This window comes from Polypterus senegalus, chromosome 4 (genome assembly GCF_016835505.1).
Source record: "Polypterus senegalus isolate Bchr_013 chromosome 4, ASM1683550v1, whole genome shotgun sequence".
Lineage (NCBI taxonomy): Eukaryota > Metazoa > Chordata > Cladistia > Polypteriformes > Polypteridae > Polypterus > Polypterus senegalus.
Genome location: NC_053157.1, coordinates 62,354,533 through 62,373,395, shown reverse-complemented (window position 1 = coordinate 62,373,395; position 18,863 = coordinate 62,354,533). Strand labels below are relative to the sequence as shown.

General features: G+C 41.0%; 1 protein-coding gene across 6 annotated transcripts in view; it reads left to right on the top strand.

Annotated features, from left to right (window-relative positions):
• The window catches only part of tjp2a (tight junction protein 2a (zona occludens 2)), a 237,816-nt gene extending 234,210 nt beyond the window's left edge, over positions 1 to 3,606 (top strand). For all 6 annotated transcript variants that reach the window (XM_039750759.1, XM_039750762.1, XM_039750757.1 and 3 more), the window contains 2 exons: positions 612 to 697; positions 2,755 to 3,606. In XM_039750759.1, coding sequence (XP_039606693.1) covers positions 612 to 697; positions 2,755 to 2,911 — 243 coding nt within the window. In that variant the 3' untranslated portion in view covers positions 2,912 to 3,606. The remainder of the gene's footprint in view (positions 1 to 611; positions 698 to 2,754) is intronic.
• The last annotated feature ends 15,257 nt before the right edge of the window (positions 3,607 to 18,863 follow it).

Here is an 18,863-nt window from a genome sequence, read left to right as displayed (position 1 = left end):
GAGTTCTCATGTTCTTTTGTTCAGTTAGTAGAATATTTGAATTACTTGATATATCAAATGTGAAAAAAAATTGTAAGGTATTTGTTTCAGTCATTTTTTTTTACAGATTTATTGAATGTACATTCTTGATCCACAGGTTCTTTGCATCGAAAAGTAGCTTCAGACCTTTTTGGGCATGACTGTAACCCAGCTGACCATGTCATTCCGTGTTTTTGTGATGTACAATTCTGTACAAAATATTGAAGGCCAGTAGATGCCATTTTGTCATAGACAAAAATAAACTGGCAATCCATTTAAAGGCCTAAAGCAATTGAAAGCAAAAGAAAAATCAATTTTGAATAAATGTTCATGACACAATTGCTTCAGTTTAAGATTTTTTTTTAAATTCTTTTACTTAATCTTATATTGGATTTTTTAATATTTGAGGGAAGGACCTTAATATTGTTAATATCTTTTAGTTTGTTTTTTTTTAATGAGGCTACAAGTATTGTGCATTGGTTTGATTCTATGGGTATTTGAACTTTAAATACTGAGTATCATCACTTAACACACAAAATTAAATATTATCATCCCTTAAAGTTAGTTTCCCTGGTTAATTTTTATCATTACAGATGGAAATAGCCCAAAAGCATCCTGACTTGTACGCTGTTCCTATCAAAATTCAAAAACCAGAGCAGAACAGGCCTCAACCTATTGGGTAAGTGGAAGACTAATGAAATAAAAATGTGAGAAAAATATTTTTTGTGCTCCTACAATTCTGTAGTAATTAATACTGGTCTCAACAGTTAGGTAGTTTAAAATTCGGATGTGTATTGCATGGTAAGTAATAGTAATAATTCTAGGCGATACTTTTTTGGGTGAATAAAACAGAAGTGCACTCCTTAGGGCCACAGACCAAGGGCCTTGTGTAGTTTGATCAGTGAAATTTGAAAAAGTGTTCTGTAAGAGAGTTTGCTGGGTTGGCCAGTGACCTTGTTGGCTTAATTTTTCCCTGAAAATTCGCCATGTGACCAGCTTAGGCAAACTTTTTTTTTTTACAGTGCCCCATGATGCTTTGCAAGGCCAGCATGACATCACCGTGGTGTACCAATAACTGCTAGAAGTCTGTGTAGTGTTGGATTCTTGGTCCTCCTTGTAGTATTTGACATAATACATATAATATCTTTGCAGATACAATACAATACAATTTATTTTTGTATAGCCCAAAATCACATAAGAAGTGCCGCAATGGGCTTTAACAGGCCCTGCCTCTTGACAGCCCCCCAGCCTTGACTCTCTAAGAAGACAAGGAAAAACTCCCAAAAAAATCCCATGTAGTGAAAAAACGGTAGAAACCTCCGGAAAGGCAGTTCAAAGAGAGACCCCTTTCCAGGTAGGTTGGGCATGCAGTGGGTGTCAAAAAGAAGGGGGTCAATACAATACAATACACATAACAGAACAAATCCTCAATACAGTATAAAAATAAAAACTTTACAAGTACGGAGCAGAATTTCACAGTAGATGGATATCACATAATATGATTTGGATTTGTTTAGAGTCCTGGAGACCTCATTCATCAAGCTGCCTCCCCCATTTGGCCATTCCATAGCTGAAATCGCGCTAATCCAATGAAAGGACCCCTCTTTCCCACGATTCATGTGATCATCCATCAAAGATGACTTTACCTTAGGCAGGCAAAACAACTTGGCAGGTGGGCCATGGCACCGAGTGCCACATTTGAGTACCAAGAAGAGAAACAGAATAGGTGAGGATTAGTAAGAAATCATAACTGTCATGTTACTTATGTTTTAGTGCTAATGACTAACAACAGAGATCCAGTCTGTACAGTAAGTCAGCAGCTCTAGTCAGGATATGCTAAACTGAGGTAGTGAGTCTTCAGCCAGGATTTAAAAGTGGAGACCGAAGGGGCATCTCTTATAGTAGCAGGCAGATACTGGGAACGGGGTTTTAGGTTGGGTCCCCTTGGAGGTTTGTGTGCCCACATCAACTGCCGGTACTCAAGAGTCTTAAACTGGGAATTACTGCAAATGAAGTATTCACAGGCTCAGTGAACGATAGTCACAGTGATAGGAGATCAGGAGACAGATGAAGAACTCTGAGAATAGAGGGCCATTGGCAGCTATTGGCATTTTGTTTTTCAAAGCTGTTGTCTGAATTTTTTTTTTGTACCTGTTGCTAGTTTGTGGTCAGTTGTTGTCTATGCGGAAGACACATTTGCAGTAGTTTAGCAGTGATGTTTCACAGATTAGGTCACATTTATTGCCACAATAATCAGTCCAGCATAGTTGGCAGACACTTCTCTAGCTTTCAGAGACACTTAAAAAACAACCGCACCATTATACTCTAATAATAATAATTAAAATAAAGTTTCTCCTTCCCCAATAGACTTCAGTGCATTTCGCCAAATTCGATGAAATTCCCGAACATTTCTGTGATTTTGCTAAACTCAAGGCAAAGCAAATTCAGCAGGGTTCACTGATCACTAGTTTTAAATTCAAAACCCAGGCCTTGTTGTCGTCTCTTTAGGCTTTGCACATTCTCCCATTTCCCAAACGTGTGTGTTAGTATATACGGGATTGGGAGTGCAAGTTTGGGTGTATTAGTGACTGAGCCCTGCCGTGATGGACTGATACCCTCCGCCTGATGCTGTTAGGATAGACTCTGCCCATCGCTCCCATACCCTGATCTATAATTGGATAATGCAACTTTGAAATTGTTATGTAATATAATTCTTTTCTTCTTCTTCTTCTTTAGCTCAAGCTCCAGACCAGAACCTCAGAAACCACCATCAAGCAGTACTAGCTATTACCACGATGAAGAGGAAGAAGAGGATTACAGACGTCAACTTGCAGACCAGACAAAGCGCACCTACTATGCAAGTCCACAAAAATATCGTGACACTGAACTCTAGGCATCAAACATCTCACTAACCTCAGTAAAATTCGCTCCAACATCCATTCCAAAGGGATGCTCCCTGCACACTTTTTAATCAGACTTGGAAGTATCTTGCTTTTAAGTTGTTCTCACTTTTGCTTCAACGAAGTGAAATAATCTGTCCATATGGATGGGATTGCAACCTTTTTTAAAAATATAAACCACCTGTTCATGTGTATTCTACTTTTTGGTCTATGCAATTATCCAATGTTTAAGCTAATTTCATCAAACAGCACTGTCTTTTGCTGTTTTTTTATATAAGCCAAAAATGTTTATTTGTCCTCAGCCCCCCTTGTTAGGAAAAAAAATCGAACCTGTGTTACTTGAATGTCCATTCTTGATCATTGCATGATTAATTTGTAAAAATTCTCAATTCTTTGCCTGTGTCGTCAAAATACATTTTAAGTGCCTTTGTCAAATAAGCCACTACTTCTGTACTGATGTTTGTACTGCATTGACAAAGACTGTTTAATGCTACTGATTAAAAAAAAGAGTCATCTTTCTTATATATTGTTCTCCAAAACTAAACTTGTCAATCAGTAATGCTTGTGCTTTCTTGTACATTTGCAAGGTTTGTGTATACTGTATGTTAAGGAATCCTGTGTCACGGAAAAGACTGTTTTGTACAATATTGTATTATGCATTACATTTAAATTCTGTTTCTTGTTTAAATTAATGTTTCATGTTTTTGTTCATTTTTGTTTCCATTCCAAATTTAAATAAACATTGTATTACAAGAAAAAACTGACATATTAAAAATATATGTGAGCAGTGATCAGATGTTTTTGAGACCGACTCTGATAGATAGAGGTGATTCCTGTGAGTCGTCCAGATTAGCTTTGTAATGCGGTGGTCCTCACTCTTGCTTCTCCTGCTCCATGATGTTACATGAAGATCGTAACTGGTGATTTACAAGCCAAAGCCAATTAAACAGTTGATTCTGTTTACAACCATAAAACTCTAAATACACGTAAAGTTAATGTGATGGGTGGGGCTGTCATCGAGAACACAGCCTGAGAATCCACAATGCAGAGGTCACTGCCCAGGATGTGTGATGTTTGCATTTCAGGTATTCCAGGGCAGAAAATGGCAGTGCAGTTTGACACAAATATGATGATGTGAATGGAATCGGTACATCTATGACTTGTCGTGACAGCGCTGGGTGCTCTTCATTCGCCGACACCCAGAATTCCACATTGAGTGACTGATCAATTGTCAAGTCCGAGTGTGGAGTTCAGAAAAGATAATGTTGCAGTTGGATAAGAATGGTTGGCTTATCCAGTTTGTGACATAGCGGGTCCGCAGCTACAACAATTTATGGCCAGGTTTTAAAACCATGAAGCCATGTCACTCTCCTTGGGCGCGATTGCACAACCGCAGGGAGTTAATGAGGTAGTTAGGGTGAGTCACACCTGCACATGTGGGTGCAATCATTCTCCATTGCTTCATTGGCTTCCTGAGGCATGTGATTAAGGCGCTGCGCCCACGGAGACAGGTGGGTGTGTGTGTGTATGTATGTGTATATACGGGCCTGCACAGCGGGATGAAGGAACAAAAAGGAGCGAAAAGATGTAAAAGAAAGGAGTAGAAGGACGTTAAAGAACTGAAAAGGCAGTCATAGGAGATGATCCAGACACCAGGAAGGAGAGGGGAAGAGAGCACATGCTGAGACGCTGTAGGGCTGGGGTGAGCGGGATGTAAAACCTCCCATTGGATCCGAGGAGCAACTTAGTGAGCGCGAAGGAAGACGGGAGGTGTGCCGACCTCGGCTGCCACCACACTGTGCAGCCAGACCGTCCAAGAAGGGAGTCGGCAGAAAGATTTTCGCGCTTCAGAGGCTCCACCAGCAACGCCTGAGACAGAAGGTGGTGGGCTGTGATCGGGTGAAGAGAGACTGCATTTTAACCCCTGTTTTAACAGATTTATTTATCGATTTTTATCTCCACATTTCACTGATTTTATGGATTTGTTTTTTTTGAACACTGCACAATGGACACTCTTGGTTTTACTTTTGTCTTGGATTGTTTTTACTATAATAAAAGCACCTGAGCATTTTACACCATCCCCTGGCGTCAATGAGATTTGTCCTCATTTGTCCACTCATCTCGGTCACAACTATCGACAGTGTTGGTTCAGCAGACTCCCATGTGGGAAGAGGGAGTCTGTGGGGACCGGCGTCGTCACACATTTATGTTTCTCAAGTTTGTCTGCTTTAGAAATCCTTGAAGATGTCGCATAATTGCCTTTCATTATTTCTATAGCGGGCCTATGCTTATCCAAAAACTCTGAACTCTGGGAATATTACATCACTACTTTTTATTAACGCATACAATCTGTCACTTCAGCTTCTGTATTTGTCAGCCACGATTAGAATGTTTGGATTAAGTCCTTGTAATATTAAATTACGTGCGCATATCTGCTAAATACATCAGATTTGCCATCCATTCAGCATCTGTCAGGTGCTGCGCAGAAGGTTAGCATGAAGGGAAAAGTCCGACTTCCTTTTCCATTTCAAACAAATGTCTTGGGACTTTACCTCTGGGCAGCCATCTGACTTCTATGTGTACAAATAAATATTTGTGCTCAGAACCCACTTTGCAAAAACCCACAAATAGTCCTGAGTTGGTGGAATGGCCTTCTACACGATTCATCATTCGTATGGCTGCATGTAACCCGGGATTTGCAGACCAGGGCTTACCAGTGTATCACACACCGAGGACAATCAATATGGGCTACAGCTTCTAGAATCCTTGTTTTGAGCTTTTCTGCACCCGCGCCAGCAGTTCACAATCCAGTGCGGTTTGCCCGATTGAGCCTGTGTATGCACAAGTACAGTACATTCTGTTCATTTAATAAATCTACGCCAGTACAAAGTCCTTCAAGAACACTGAAGAAACAGCATCTCTGCTTGTAGTGGCCTGTCATGGCAATATCTCGCACATACAAGTAAATCTTCAATTCGTTTGTTTTACTTTCTTTTTTAATGTGAGGCACTTTTCCATTTTAAATACCATGTTGTATGCCTGATATTTGATAGAATAAGCGAGAGTGCAAATGGCTGTAGTTAATTAATGTAATCCCACCATCTGAAGATACCCAGTGTGCTGTTAGAACTCGTACCACTTGTGGCACCCATCAAAATGTCTTTGAAGCCCTGTCCCCACTTTGACAAGCATGACTGCTCACCACAAGTCAACATGGATTTCAAAAACACAGAATTACAGATGTGCCATCTCTAAATTTCTAATACTAGAGAACAATACTCCTTTGGCATGCATTCCTGACTACTCACCACAAACCAGGACCATTCATATGGCACAATCAAGACGTAGTCGGGAGAATTCTGGCTTGGCGGGACGTCTCTTGAAGAGGAACGAAGGCCTGCCTGACCTCCGGTCCCGGTGACAGTTGCAAGTGATGCCACTGTGGAATGAATCTTAATTAGTAATGAGAAGACCCTGCTGAATTCACCTCGTCTCAAACTCCGCAAAATGCTTTGAAGTCAGTGGTGAAATAGAAACTGGAACTTGTCTTGAGTGGATTATAATGGTTCAGTAGTTTTTTTAAGAGTCCCCAGAAGCAAGGGAAGCATCTGCCAGCTATGCAGGACCAAAATGTGTCCTGAGCTGTAAGATAGAGGTGCTAACCACTGCACCACTGTGCCCCCAACCAAAACAACAAATGGCCTCAAAGTAGCACCTTGAGCTTGGGAAAGGCATTATATTAAATAAAAAGTTGTGTAATTTATGTAGCAAAGAAACACTATGACTCAGAATCAGAACAACAGTCAAAGTAGTAGATGCATGGTTGTCCAACACCAAAGAAGTTCTAGCTCCAGGCTTGTGCCAACAATTTTTATGATGCCCAGGTTGTAGTCGGCATTGCTTTGCATGCCTTGAAAGGCCCACTTACTGTAAATGACAGGTGTCAAAGTCCAGGCCTGGAGGGCCGCAGTGTGTACAAGTTTTCTTTCTAACCCTTTTCCTAATCAGTTTTCACTGCTAAATTACCTTCTTTTCCCTCTGTTTTAATAGCCCTGTTTTTAAGGATTAAGTCTTAAGCATTAAATGACAGCCAAACAGAAATGAGACGTGAAACGGGCCAACAGATGACCAGCTAAATTGGGGCTTCAAACTCCAACCAGTTCCTTAATGAGAAGCTGATTCTTGCTGTTAATTAAATCCGTTATTCAATTCCATGCCTCGTTGCTGCTCTCTTTTTGTCACAGCAGACATTTCCAAAACTGTTGATATTCTGGTTTTTTTTTTTTCTAAGAACTTCTAAAATGTTTTGGCAACCTGAGGGATCAACCTTACTGAGACCTTCATCTTTATTTTCAGATTTGGTTTGATGGGTACAGGTAGCTGGTCATGTCCTGCTTGTTTTATGTCTCATTGCTGTCCGGCTGCTAATTAAGGAAAAAACAACTAAGGGGTCTGAGTCAAGCTAACTAAAGCTGAGGCTAAAGAAGTTAATTAGCATCAAAAACTGGTCACTAATTAAGAAGGCGGTTAAAATGAAAACCTCCAGGACTGGAGTTGGACACCCCTGCTGTAAATGGTCCATATGATGCTGATGTGCTTTGGTGTTTGCAGCAATTAATCAGTAAAGAGTGATGAGGAGAGCTGTCATGACAAAAGCCTACGCTCTCAAGTTGTGAGGACTGCTATGTGAACCAGTGGATTTAAAGAGATACTGTAGCTACCTTATTCTTCAGACGTGGCCTTGTCTGAAAGGCTGTCTCTGTGGGATGTGGTAGGCCAATGAAGAAGAAACCACTTTAGCTACAGAACCAAGAAAACAAGTTATATTTTAGTGAGAGAGTAGCGTTTTGTGAACATTCATGACTGTGATTTGTGCTGATTCTCCTGCACGTCTTTCTACTCCTACTGTAGACTTGGCACTTTGACCTCACGCTCCCCACCTCAAAAGCAGTTTGCAAAGAGTTGATTCAGGGAGGGCTGTGCCTCAGCATGCTGCCCGAGAAGAATATGAACACAAACCAACATTGTAAATTATTCCATTAGTGCAGACCAACTGAAAAGAAACTGCAAATCATCTAACATTCATTTTAAAACTTTACTGATGTTTGGACAAGTTACAATTGGCAGGTAGATATCATAATAAGCTGACAATTCTCTTCAGGAGGAGAAAAACTGCAAAAACGTCCTGCCGGATCTCTGCGTTTCTCTCGCAGTCTAAAGATTTGCTGTCATGGCAGGTCTAAATTCTCTTAGCACAAGCCAGAGTGGTCATGTTTGGATTGTGTCTCAGGACAGAAGGCCCCCCATCTTGGCTGGTTCTGCCTTGTACCCAGTGCCCCCTGAGTAAGCCTCTGCTCCCCTGCAACAACAGTTGAAATGACGTTTGAAAGGGACAAGAGTGACATGCAACATATTGTTGAACAGGAAGCACCAAGATTCCAAAAATGACTTTCTCCGTACAGACCTGTCCTTCTCACACCAAAACTCTGTACTTCTTTGACGTAGGAGCATCACACTGTTGGCTTCCTTCACGGCATTTTCAAATACAGCAGTACCTTGAGTTATGAGCCAAACTTCGAAATACGAGCCATCAAAGAGCTTGTCGGCGCACATTCAGAGGAACTGACGACGGAGGAGTTGACGGAACTACAGACGCGGCAACATACGGAGGTTCTGCAGGAGATCGGTATCGCGGAGGAGGTTACCTCATAAAGTGAGATAAGTGTTTGCAATTTGGGAAAAAGTTTCAAACTTTAAAGAAAAGAAACATCCGGAAAAAGTTGCAACTGATAGTGCAGCAGAGCTATTTAAAGACACTTGCCTAACGCATTTTAGAAACATTCTGAAAGAGAGGGTGAAACAGACCTCATTGGACAGGTTTTTATCGAAAACCCCTGCAGATGAAAGTGACGAAGGTGCGGTGAAAAGGACAAAAATCAGTGAATAACATTCAGTTATTCAGTTCAGCCTTTCTCCTCCACCTCCGTCAGCATCTTCAGCTCGTCTGATCTCCAAGGTAAATGCTGTACATTATACTGTACTTAATAAAACCAGTTTATTGCAGTACATTCTATTGCATTGTGTTTTTATACAATATTCGTTATTTATAAGTACATTTTTCGTATTTAAAAACATGTCACAAAAAAATGGCAGTGTTTTTTGGGGGTCCGGAACAGATTAATGGCATTTCAATTCATTCAATGGGGAAAATTGATTTGAGATAAGAGCATTTTGACTTAAGAGCTCGGTCACAGAACAAATTAAAATCGTCTCTCAAGGTATCACTGTATAGAGCAGTCCTTCTCAGTGTTGGGTAAAAGTCAAGATGCCGCGTAAAGTCTTGTGAACAATGCATTCTTCACTTTCATCTCCTTTCTTTTTTTTGTTCCAGATTACTGAGGATACCTTTAAAGGAACAAATCGCACCAGACTTTGCACACCACTTTGCTGGATCATCCTGCATGTCTTTGAATAAAAAAAGCCTCGAACCAGATGTGCAAACACGCAATGAATAAACAAACCATAACAGAAGATACTCATTTTAATAAGATGGCTGCCTTCAAGCCCCACCACTAAACTGGAAAGTTCAGATTGCAGGAACACTGCAGGGCCAATTGGTCCAACCCCTCAGCTGGAAAGAAGCTTGCAATGCCTGGCACAAAGAACACGTCCAGTCAGAGTCACAGCTCAGTACCACTGCCCGGCCAAACAAATTGGACACATCTGATACAGTGGCATGCAAAAGTATCCAGTCTCCTTGAAAGGCATTGTAATGTTCTGAATGACAAAAGATTTGTACACGTTTATCCATTCAGTATTTTAATGTGAACTCTCATGCTGGAGCAATACGTTTCTAAAGTCAGAACAAACCATTTTCTGTAGATATGTAACTAAAGGAGAAAAACTCAAAAGTTAGTGTAACCTGGTCAGGTTTCAAAATGAAAATGTAACTGTTTTTTGTTGTAAATAAAGTTTTATTGAAAGAATTGGGACACCAGTTGTGGGGGTTGAGTATATATATGGGTTGCCTGATTGAAAGAGGGAACCGCCATAAACAGCAGATGTGATATAGTTCGGAGAGCTGAAACCAGGAAAAGAAAAGTATAGTTTCAGGCAAACCGCCGAAACAAGAAGAAAGAAAGAAAAGAGTTCGTTGCTAGAAAGAGTTGTAGTTTGAGGCAGCACGCCGAAACGAGACGTAAGGAAAGAGTTGCAGAAAGAAGTGGTAGTTGAAGCAAAACGCTGAAACAAGACAGAGGCGCTGTTGAGGCAAGACGCGAAGCCAGACGGAAAGAACGAAGAGAAACGAGAGTCGCAGTTGAGGCAGCACGCCGACACAAGAGCGAAACCAGACGTAAAGAAGAGTTGCAGAAAGCGTCACAGTTGAGGCAGCCCGCCGAAACAAGACGTAAAGAAGAGAAAAGAGAGGCGCTGTTGAGGCAAAACGCTAAAACAAGACAGAAAGAGAAAAGAGGGGCGCTGTTGGAGGCAAAACGCCGAAGAAAGACGGAAAGACAGATAGAGGAACTAACGTAAGCACACGACTAAAACATCAAAGGGAAAACCGGCAGGCCGGACGAAAATGTAGAAATGGCGATCAGTGAGTAAAGAGGGTGTTTGAGAAAGAGGGAGACGGAAGCATAAAGGAGGTACCAGAGTATAATAAGGAAGATATCAAACAAGGTCGGTCTTTATTTTATTTTGTTTGTGTAAAGCTGCTTGAATAAACGTTCAAGTGAAGGGGCCAGTTTTTGTTTTGTTTGTGTGGCCACTACGCACCCGAGCTACAGCTGGGGCCCCCAACGGAGCGAGTAACATTTACTGACTGCGTAAATAAGTCCTGGGTGAGCTCACCAGTAGTTTCGGACACAATATATATGTATTGTATAGATGTAAATAATTTAGCGTTTGTTTTATGTATTGTATGTATGTATATATATATTTGTAAATACTTTTAAGTTTTGGGAAAACTGTTTATGTTCAAATTAAGTAAAGAGTTTGGTTTTATAACATATCTGAGTAACAGTGCTTGGATTGGGCATTACCGGGTTTAAAGTGGGCTATAGTGAACCTGCCAACAATAGAGGTGGCGACACCGTTATAAAGAGCTCAGGCCTTTGCCTACCGATAAAGGATTGGTGGTGCAAGGGGGTTACATTAGTGTTTGCACTAGTGTTTGTATTTAAACCTATGTGCTTTGGAAGCTATAGGTTTACACAAACAATAAATTAATCACAAGTGACACAAAGGTGACAGTCATTTGACCATAATTAAATATAATTAGGCACTACTTGTGAGTCCTTTATATCTCTCTTGATATAAAAAGCACAGTTTGTAAGGGCCATAGTCTTTGTTGGTCAATCACTACAAAAATGAAGACGAAGGACCATTCTGGTGATGTGAGAAACAAAGTCATTGAAATGCACAAGGCAGGAAACGGCTACAAAAATATCAGTTTGAATGTCTCATTAAGCATTGTTGGACCCATCATCAGAAAGTGGAAGGTTCATTACAGCACCCTGACTCTTACTAGAACAGGCCATCCCTCAAAACTAAACATCAGAACAAGACATCGACTGGTGAGAGAGGCTACTAAAAATCCAAGCGTCATTCTCAGAAGTTTGCAGTGCTCTTTGGCTGAAACTGGAGTGAAGGTATAAAGATCCACAATTTCATGAGCTCTCCATAAAACAGGCTTCTATGGGTGGGTAACAAGAAAGAAACCATTTCTTAAACAGGTCCACATAAAAGCACATTTGGCATTGGCTATAAAGCATGAGAAAGACCCAGTTAAGATGTGAGTGAAGGCTTTATTGTCAGATGAGACCAAAACAGAACATTATGGCCAGACTTCAAAGAGGTATGTGTGGTGTAAAGCTAGCACTGCACATGTCTCAAGAAACACCATAACTCTGGTGATATTTGTGGTTGTAGCATCATGCAGTGGGGATGCTTTTCATGTGCTGGGACTGGGAATCTTGTCAAGCTGAAGTGACAATAGATAGACATAAATACCATACAATATTGCATGAGAACTCATTCCAGACTGCTATGAACCTATGGCTGAGGAGAAGATTCGACTTTCAACATGACGAAGACCCAAAGCAGAAGGCCAAAGTGACACTGAAATGGCTCAGAAACAGAGAGGTGAAAGTTTTAGATCAAAGTCCTGATCTTAGCCCTAACCCTAATCCGTGGCACTGTTTGAAAACTGCTGTCTAGAGGTGACATCCCACCAACCTAGAGGATCTCTACAAATTATTCTAAGAAGAAATGGGATGAATTACTCCTGAACAATGTGCAAAAAATACTTACAAGTGTAATTAAGACTGCAAAAGGGTTCTCGACAAAGTATTACTGTGTAAAGCTTGAATACTTATGCAAACGCTAACTTGGAGTTTTTCTTCCCCAGTTAAATATCTACAGAAAATGGTTTACTTTGACTTTGGAAACGTATTGTTACAGCATAAGAGTTCAACTTTAAAATACTGAATGGATAAACGTGTACAAATCTTTTGTCATGCAGAACATTATGACTTTCAAGGAGACTGAATACTTTTACATGCTACTGTATTTATCTGCCTCTGCATTACACGTCTGTCACGTAACTGTTATGTTTTATCTGGATTTTTTCTCGAGCTTTGGTTTATGTCCTTTTTCTTTGTCTTTTAAGTAAGTATTTATCCTGTGTTTATATCATTCTTGTTACTATTGTTATATTTATTATAATGTATTTATGTCCCTTGTGCTGTGTGAGTGACACCCCAAGTGGAGGGGCCACCCTGAGATCACCACTGCTAAGACCCCTCTCTGGTGGAGCACTGGCTGTATTAGGGGTCTCTCATGTCAGTATTGCTTTCATTTGAATGTACTGTTTTTTTTTTTCTGATTATTGTTGCTCCGTCTCTAGATTTTGCATACAGATTGTTTTTAGGACCTACTGGCTTGAATTTTAGGCATGCCCTTTTCTTCTTTGGAGCACTTTTATTTTGTTTCTATTTTGAATAAGTATTTGATTTATAAAGAAATGTTTTGTTTCTATTACCTAATTGTGAGAACATTTTTAGACATTAAAGGCATTTTGAACGTAAATGCCCATTTCCCCATTTTGGGGCCTGCTTAAGCCAAAGCCTGCAGCTAAGTTGGTTTGTGGTGAGGCTATTTTGGACAGGCCAGTGAAGATTATGATCTGCTTTTGTGGGCTTCAACCACTTTTCATCATGGCCTTGACTCATGTTCATGATAGTTACTTCATAGGCCCAGTCATTTGCATTTTTCTCAACATGCCCATTTTATGGCATATCTCGTGCATCCTACTTAAACATTCTTACACTATGGTTACGATTACGGTGGTATAATGATGACTGTTGAGTAGGTGTGTTGTATAGTAGGAGTAAGAGCGAAGTTCCAGGAGTGGGACATGGGATAGTGTGGGTTTAGATATGAGGGGGTTGGATGCCCGAGTGTTACCTTTTGGTGATCAAACTAAACCTTAATCACATTAACTCCTAACCTTAACTTTCATTCTAAATTTGCTATCATAAAACTGTACTGACAATGCTGCAATGGCTCTGCAAATATACGATACATCCGCAGTCTGGTACAGTAGAAAGTAGTATTTACCTTGTAGGGTGATGATTAAATAAACAATATCATTAATAGTAAATGGAATAAGCAAAATTAAAGACCCTGCCTACCTTAGTCTCTTCACCATCTCAAGACACACAGCGAAGGTACAATTACAGAATATAGCAGGGGTCTGACTTCCGACCATGCCCACATCAGTCTCTACAATCTGCAGTGAGGGGTACTTGCTGTGGGCTGCAGCCAGTTCCTCCTCTGAGTGTTTGCTGTTTAAAGCATGTAACATAAACGTGCAATCTGATTGGCAGTTCAATGAATCACCTGAATCACAGAAGTCCGAAGGTCTGTAGCGAGACCCTTCCCAATATTTTATATAAATCAAAATAATTACAGTGCATCTGGAAAGTATTCACAGCACATCACTTTTTTCATATTTTGTTATGTTACAGTCTTATTCCAAAATGAATTAAATTCATTTTTTCCTCAGAATTCTACACACAACACCCCATAATGACAACGTGAAAAAAGTTTACTTGAGGTTTTTGCAAATTTATTAAAAATAAAAAAACTGAGAAATCACATGTACATAAGTATTCACAGCCTTTGCTCAATACTTTGTCGATGCCCCTTTTGGCAGCAATTGCAGCCTCAAGTCTTTTTGAATATGATGCCTCAAGCTTGGCACACCTATCCTTGGCCAGTTTCGACCCATTCTTTTTTGCAGCACCTCTCAAGCTCCATCAGGTTGGATGGGAAGTGTCGGTGCACAGCCATTTTAAGATCTCTCCAGAGATATTCAATTGGATTCAAGTCTGGGCTCTGGCTGGGCCACTCAAGGACATTCACAGAGTTGTCCTGAAGCCACTCCTTTGATATCTTGGCTGTGTACTTAGGGTCGTTGTCCTGCTGAAAGATGAACCGTCACCCCAGTCTGAGGTCAAGAGTGCTCTGGAGCAGGTTTTCATCCAGGATGTCTCTGTACATTGCTGCAGTCATCTTTCCCTTTATCATGACTAGTCTCCCAGTTCCTGCCACTGAAAAACATCCCCACAGCATGATGCTGCCACCACCATGCTTCACTGTAGAGATGGTATTGGCCTGGTGATGAGTGGTGCCTGGTTTCCTCCAAACGTGACAACTGGCATTCAGACCAAAGAGTTCAATCTTTGTCTCATCAGACCAGAGAATTTTGTTTCTCATAGTCCTAGAGTCCTTCAGGTGCCTTTTGGGAAACTCCAGGCGGGCTGCCATGTGCCTTTTACTAAAGAGTGGCATCCGTCTGGCCACTCTACCATACAGGCCTGATTGGTGGATTGCTGCAGAGATGGTTGTCCTTCTGGAATGTTCTTCCCTCTCCACAGAGATCCTCTGGAGCTCTGACAGAGTGACCATCGGGTTCTTGGTCACCTCCCTGACTAAGGCCCTTCTCCCCCGATCGCTCAGTTTAGATGGCTGGCCAGCTCTGGGAAGAGCACTGGTGGTTTCGAACTTCTTCCACTTAAGGATGATGGAGGCCACTGTGCTCATTGGGACCTTCAAAGCAGCAGAAATTTGTCTGTAACCTTACCCAGATTTGTGCCTCGAGACAATCCTGTCTCGGAGGTCTACATGTACAGACAATTCCTTTGACTTCATGCTTGGTTTGTGCTCTGACATGAACTGTCAACTGTGGGACCTTATATAGACAGGTGTGTGTCCTTCCAAATCACGTCCAATCAACTGAATTTACCACAGGTGGACTCCAATTAAGCTGCAGAAACATCTCAAGGATGATCAGGGGAAACAGGAGACACCTGAGCTCAATTTTGAGCTTCATGGCAAAGGCTGTGAATACTTATGTACATGTGATTTCTCAGTTTTTTTATTTTTAATAAATTTGCAAAAATCTCAAGTAAACTTTTTTCATGTTGTCATTATGGTGTGTTGTGTGTAGAATTCTGAGGATAAAAATAAATTTAATCCATTTTGGAATAAGGCTGTAACATAACAAAATGTGGAAAAAGTGATGCGTTGTGCATACTTTCTGGATGCACTGTAATTACATTGAGCTGTGACGGGCTGTGCAATGAAGACATTTAATAACTATATATAGCTTTAATTCTTTTTAAGCATTTGTAAATATTTTTGCAAATGTATTTGTAAATATTTGTTATGGGTCACTTACCTTTTGCTTGAGAAGAGGTGGTGTGGAGTAAGGAATGGCTATGCAGCTGTACAGGTATGAGCTTTGGTCAGGGGCACGTATGGGAGTCCTATAGGCCCATAGCCACCTCTGGGCAGGAGACGCCGACAACCTAGTGCTAGTCTGCTGCTGTGGAATATTAGTTTGCTGGAAAAGAGAATGGCGATTAGAAAGGGCAAATGCCAACCGTCAGGAAGCTGTTAGAGGTTGAATTAAAGGTTGCAAGAATAAAATTCAGGTGTACTTACCAGAGAGCAGAGCTGAAGCTTATACACCCATGTTCAAGCATGCAACTCTGAGTTTGATTCCATTAATGTACAGAGTTTCTACAGGAGGGGTGCATGAAGCACAGCAGATGTTGCAACATGCTTTCCAATTAGAAGGGAAACAATAGGCAATTATAGTTGGGAATTTGTACAGAAAACCCAACAGTGTTTAAAAACGACACTGCAGATGGTAGAGGTTGTCTTTTGTCTTATGACAATCTAATTGTTGTGGTGGAGAGAAGGAAGTGCAGTGCTTGCAATTTGGACCTCCAAAAACGTCTAAAGTGAAGGGCAGTTAGTGCGGTTTGATTTGGTGAGTTTTCCACAAAAGTTTTGGAACACGCTTTTTTTGCATGCTATTTTTGCTGTGCTTCTTTGAACTTGACCTGTTCTGACTGTTGATTGCATGGCACTGATCTTGGAACTTATAGAAATAACAATACACTATATTTTCGTTCAAGCCCACCCTATTTTAGCTAGGTTCATGATCTACAAGATTCCCAGGGATTAGGTATGTGTAAGTGTTCAAGGTCACGGGTATTACATGGGCAAATGAGAGAAAGTAGAAAGAAAATGTGTAAGAAAACAAAGATGAAAGTTGTTATAAATATTTTACAAATAACATGAATTATGTGTGGAAATTGTCACAAGAATGAGACATACTCAGATAAAGGTTTGGGGAAGCCACCCGTATAATCTGGTTTCCTGGCTGCAAAATCGTTTTGTAGAAATACAGAGCACTGAAGTGCATACAACCGAGTCCAAAACAAGACTGAGGGAAAAGGGAAAAAGGGCAGGCTTTTAAAGGGGAAGACAGGAAGTGAGGTCATAAGGATCGGGCACGTTTTCATCAATCATTGGATCAAGCCCGGACGTGACATCAGAGGGGCCCGAGCTGGTAAGGTCTATTTCCATTGGTTCAGTCCAGGAAGTGGCGTCAAGAGAGCCAGGTGGAATCCCCCGGGAATGGTCTACAGGGAAGGGAGAAAAAGAGTCAGTGCACTCTACCACATCCCGGCATGCCTCCGAACTGCCTTCATTTAAGCCCTTTAGCTGCCTCCCATGCGCATGTGTGTGTGACAAAGTATATTACTTATTTTGCACAAAATCAGGTGTGGCTGTGCCCAGAGGTGGTGCAAGGGTTTTCAACTGGTAGGGGCAAGCTCATTAGTCGCCACTCTAATATATTAATTAATGTGTTGGGATATTAGGTTGCAGAGGATTGTGGAGGGATTTGGGCTGATCAGTTGCACCCCCTACTATGTCATATGGGCTGCATGTGATTTGCATATTACACAGTTCAACTATACTGTATATAAATATTTAAAAAATGGAGAGATTGCATGAGCAGCTGGAAGTTTATGAAGTGCGTTCTCAGTATTATATGTTTGAATTCAGATTGTTAGTTATTCAGGACTGTTTGAGTGTTCCTTGTGGAAGACAAAAACGTGACACCTGCTGGCTACTGGTAAGTAAAGGTATACAAAGGCAATAGCTGGAGTCCTGACCTGTAGGGTGCTTCAAAACAGCATTTTTTTCAGTGATTTTGTTGGCTTTACTGGCAACCTGAATTATTTCCTGAAAATTCACCATGCATCTGGAATTGCCAAACATTTTGTTTCCCATTATGCATTGCAAGGCTAGCACTTCTAGGTTGTTCTGGGACAGCCAACACGATTGCTCCAAAACAACAAAAATATATGGCATTGCAGCAAGACAGTAAATATTTGCTACTTTTTTTCCTTTCACCAAAAAATTAAAACACATTATTTTTAAATTAAATGAAGTTATGGCCACATAGTAATTGAAAATCTGACCAAAAAAGCTACAAAAAATGAACAAGGACTGCTAATCATTAAAGACAATAAAGTTGATCTTTTTGCCTCACCGGCGGTTTGTTAGTATGTAGTGAACCCCGAGTTCAGGAGGGTGCTAAGGTTGCCAACACATTTGTATAATGATTAAGCCACTATGCTTTTAAAATGAGGGATGCGTGGAATCAGGCCAACACCTAGGCCCTGCAGTATTTCCACCCCAACTCTCGAATATTACCAACGCACACCAGAAAAATGCCCAAACAGAGACTAAATATATTTAGCAACAAATATATATATATAGTGGGTGGCACGGTGGCGCAGTGGTAGCGCTGCTGCCTCGCAGTTAGGAGACCCGGGTTCGCTTCCCGGGTCCTCCCCTGCGTGGAGTTTGCATATTCTCCCCGTGTCTGTGTGGGTTTCCTCCCACAGTCCAAAGACATCCAGGTTAGGTGCATTGGCGATCCTACATTGTCCCTAGTGTGTGCCCAGGGTTTGTTTCCTGCCTTGCACCCTCTAGCTGGCTGGCGGGTTAGATAATGGATGGATATATTAGCATATATATTTACTATAATAAATATTTACAAGCAAAGGAAGATAATGACAAAAATACAAAACAAACCCCACAAATAAACCCCCTGATGATTTTTACAATCCTGTAAAAGTCTTTACGGTAAATGATGAGTGTGGATCCTCAAGTGCAAAAAAACGGTTAACAGAAGGAAAGATGTGGTGGAATACTCCCCTTTAGTAAAGTGTTACCTGGGAAAATTGGGTAAAGAATACAGTCCTACCACGAGAGTCCAGAAGGAGAATGATTTTCTGAGGTGCTCTTCTTCACAAGAACAACTGAAGGCAGGACTGGGAGAAGCAGTACCCATTGCTGCTCCTGTAACCGATGGCCATGCAAAATCCTGCTCTGCTGTGAATGTCTGGTTCATAAAGAGTTTTAGCTGCTGCTGATGATAAAGTCAATGGAAAATGGAAAAGTCAAAAAGTCCGACCATATCCTCCTCTTCTGTTTAATATGTACAGTGCCTACAGTTACAAACTACAAATCCCACAAGCCCCCTCTGCTTCTGCACAAACCGGTTTAAAG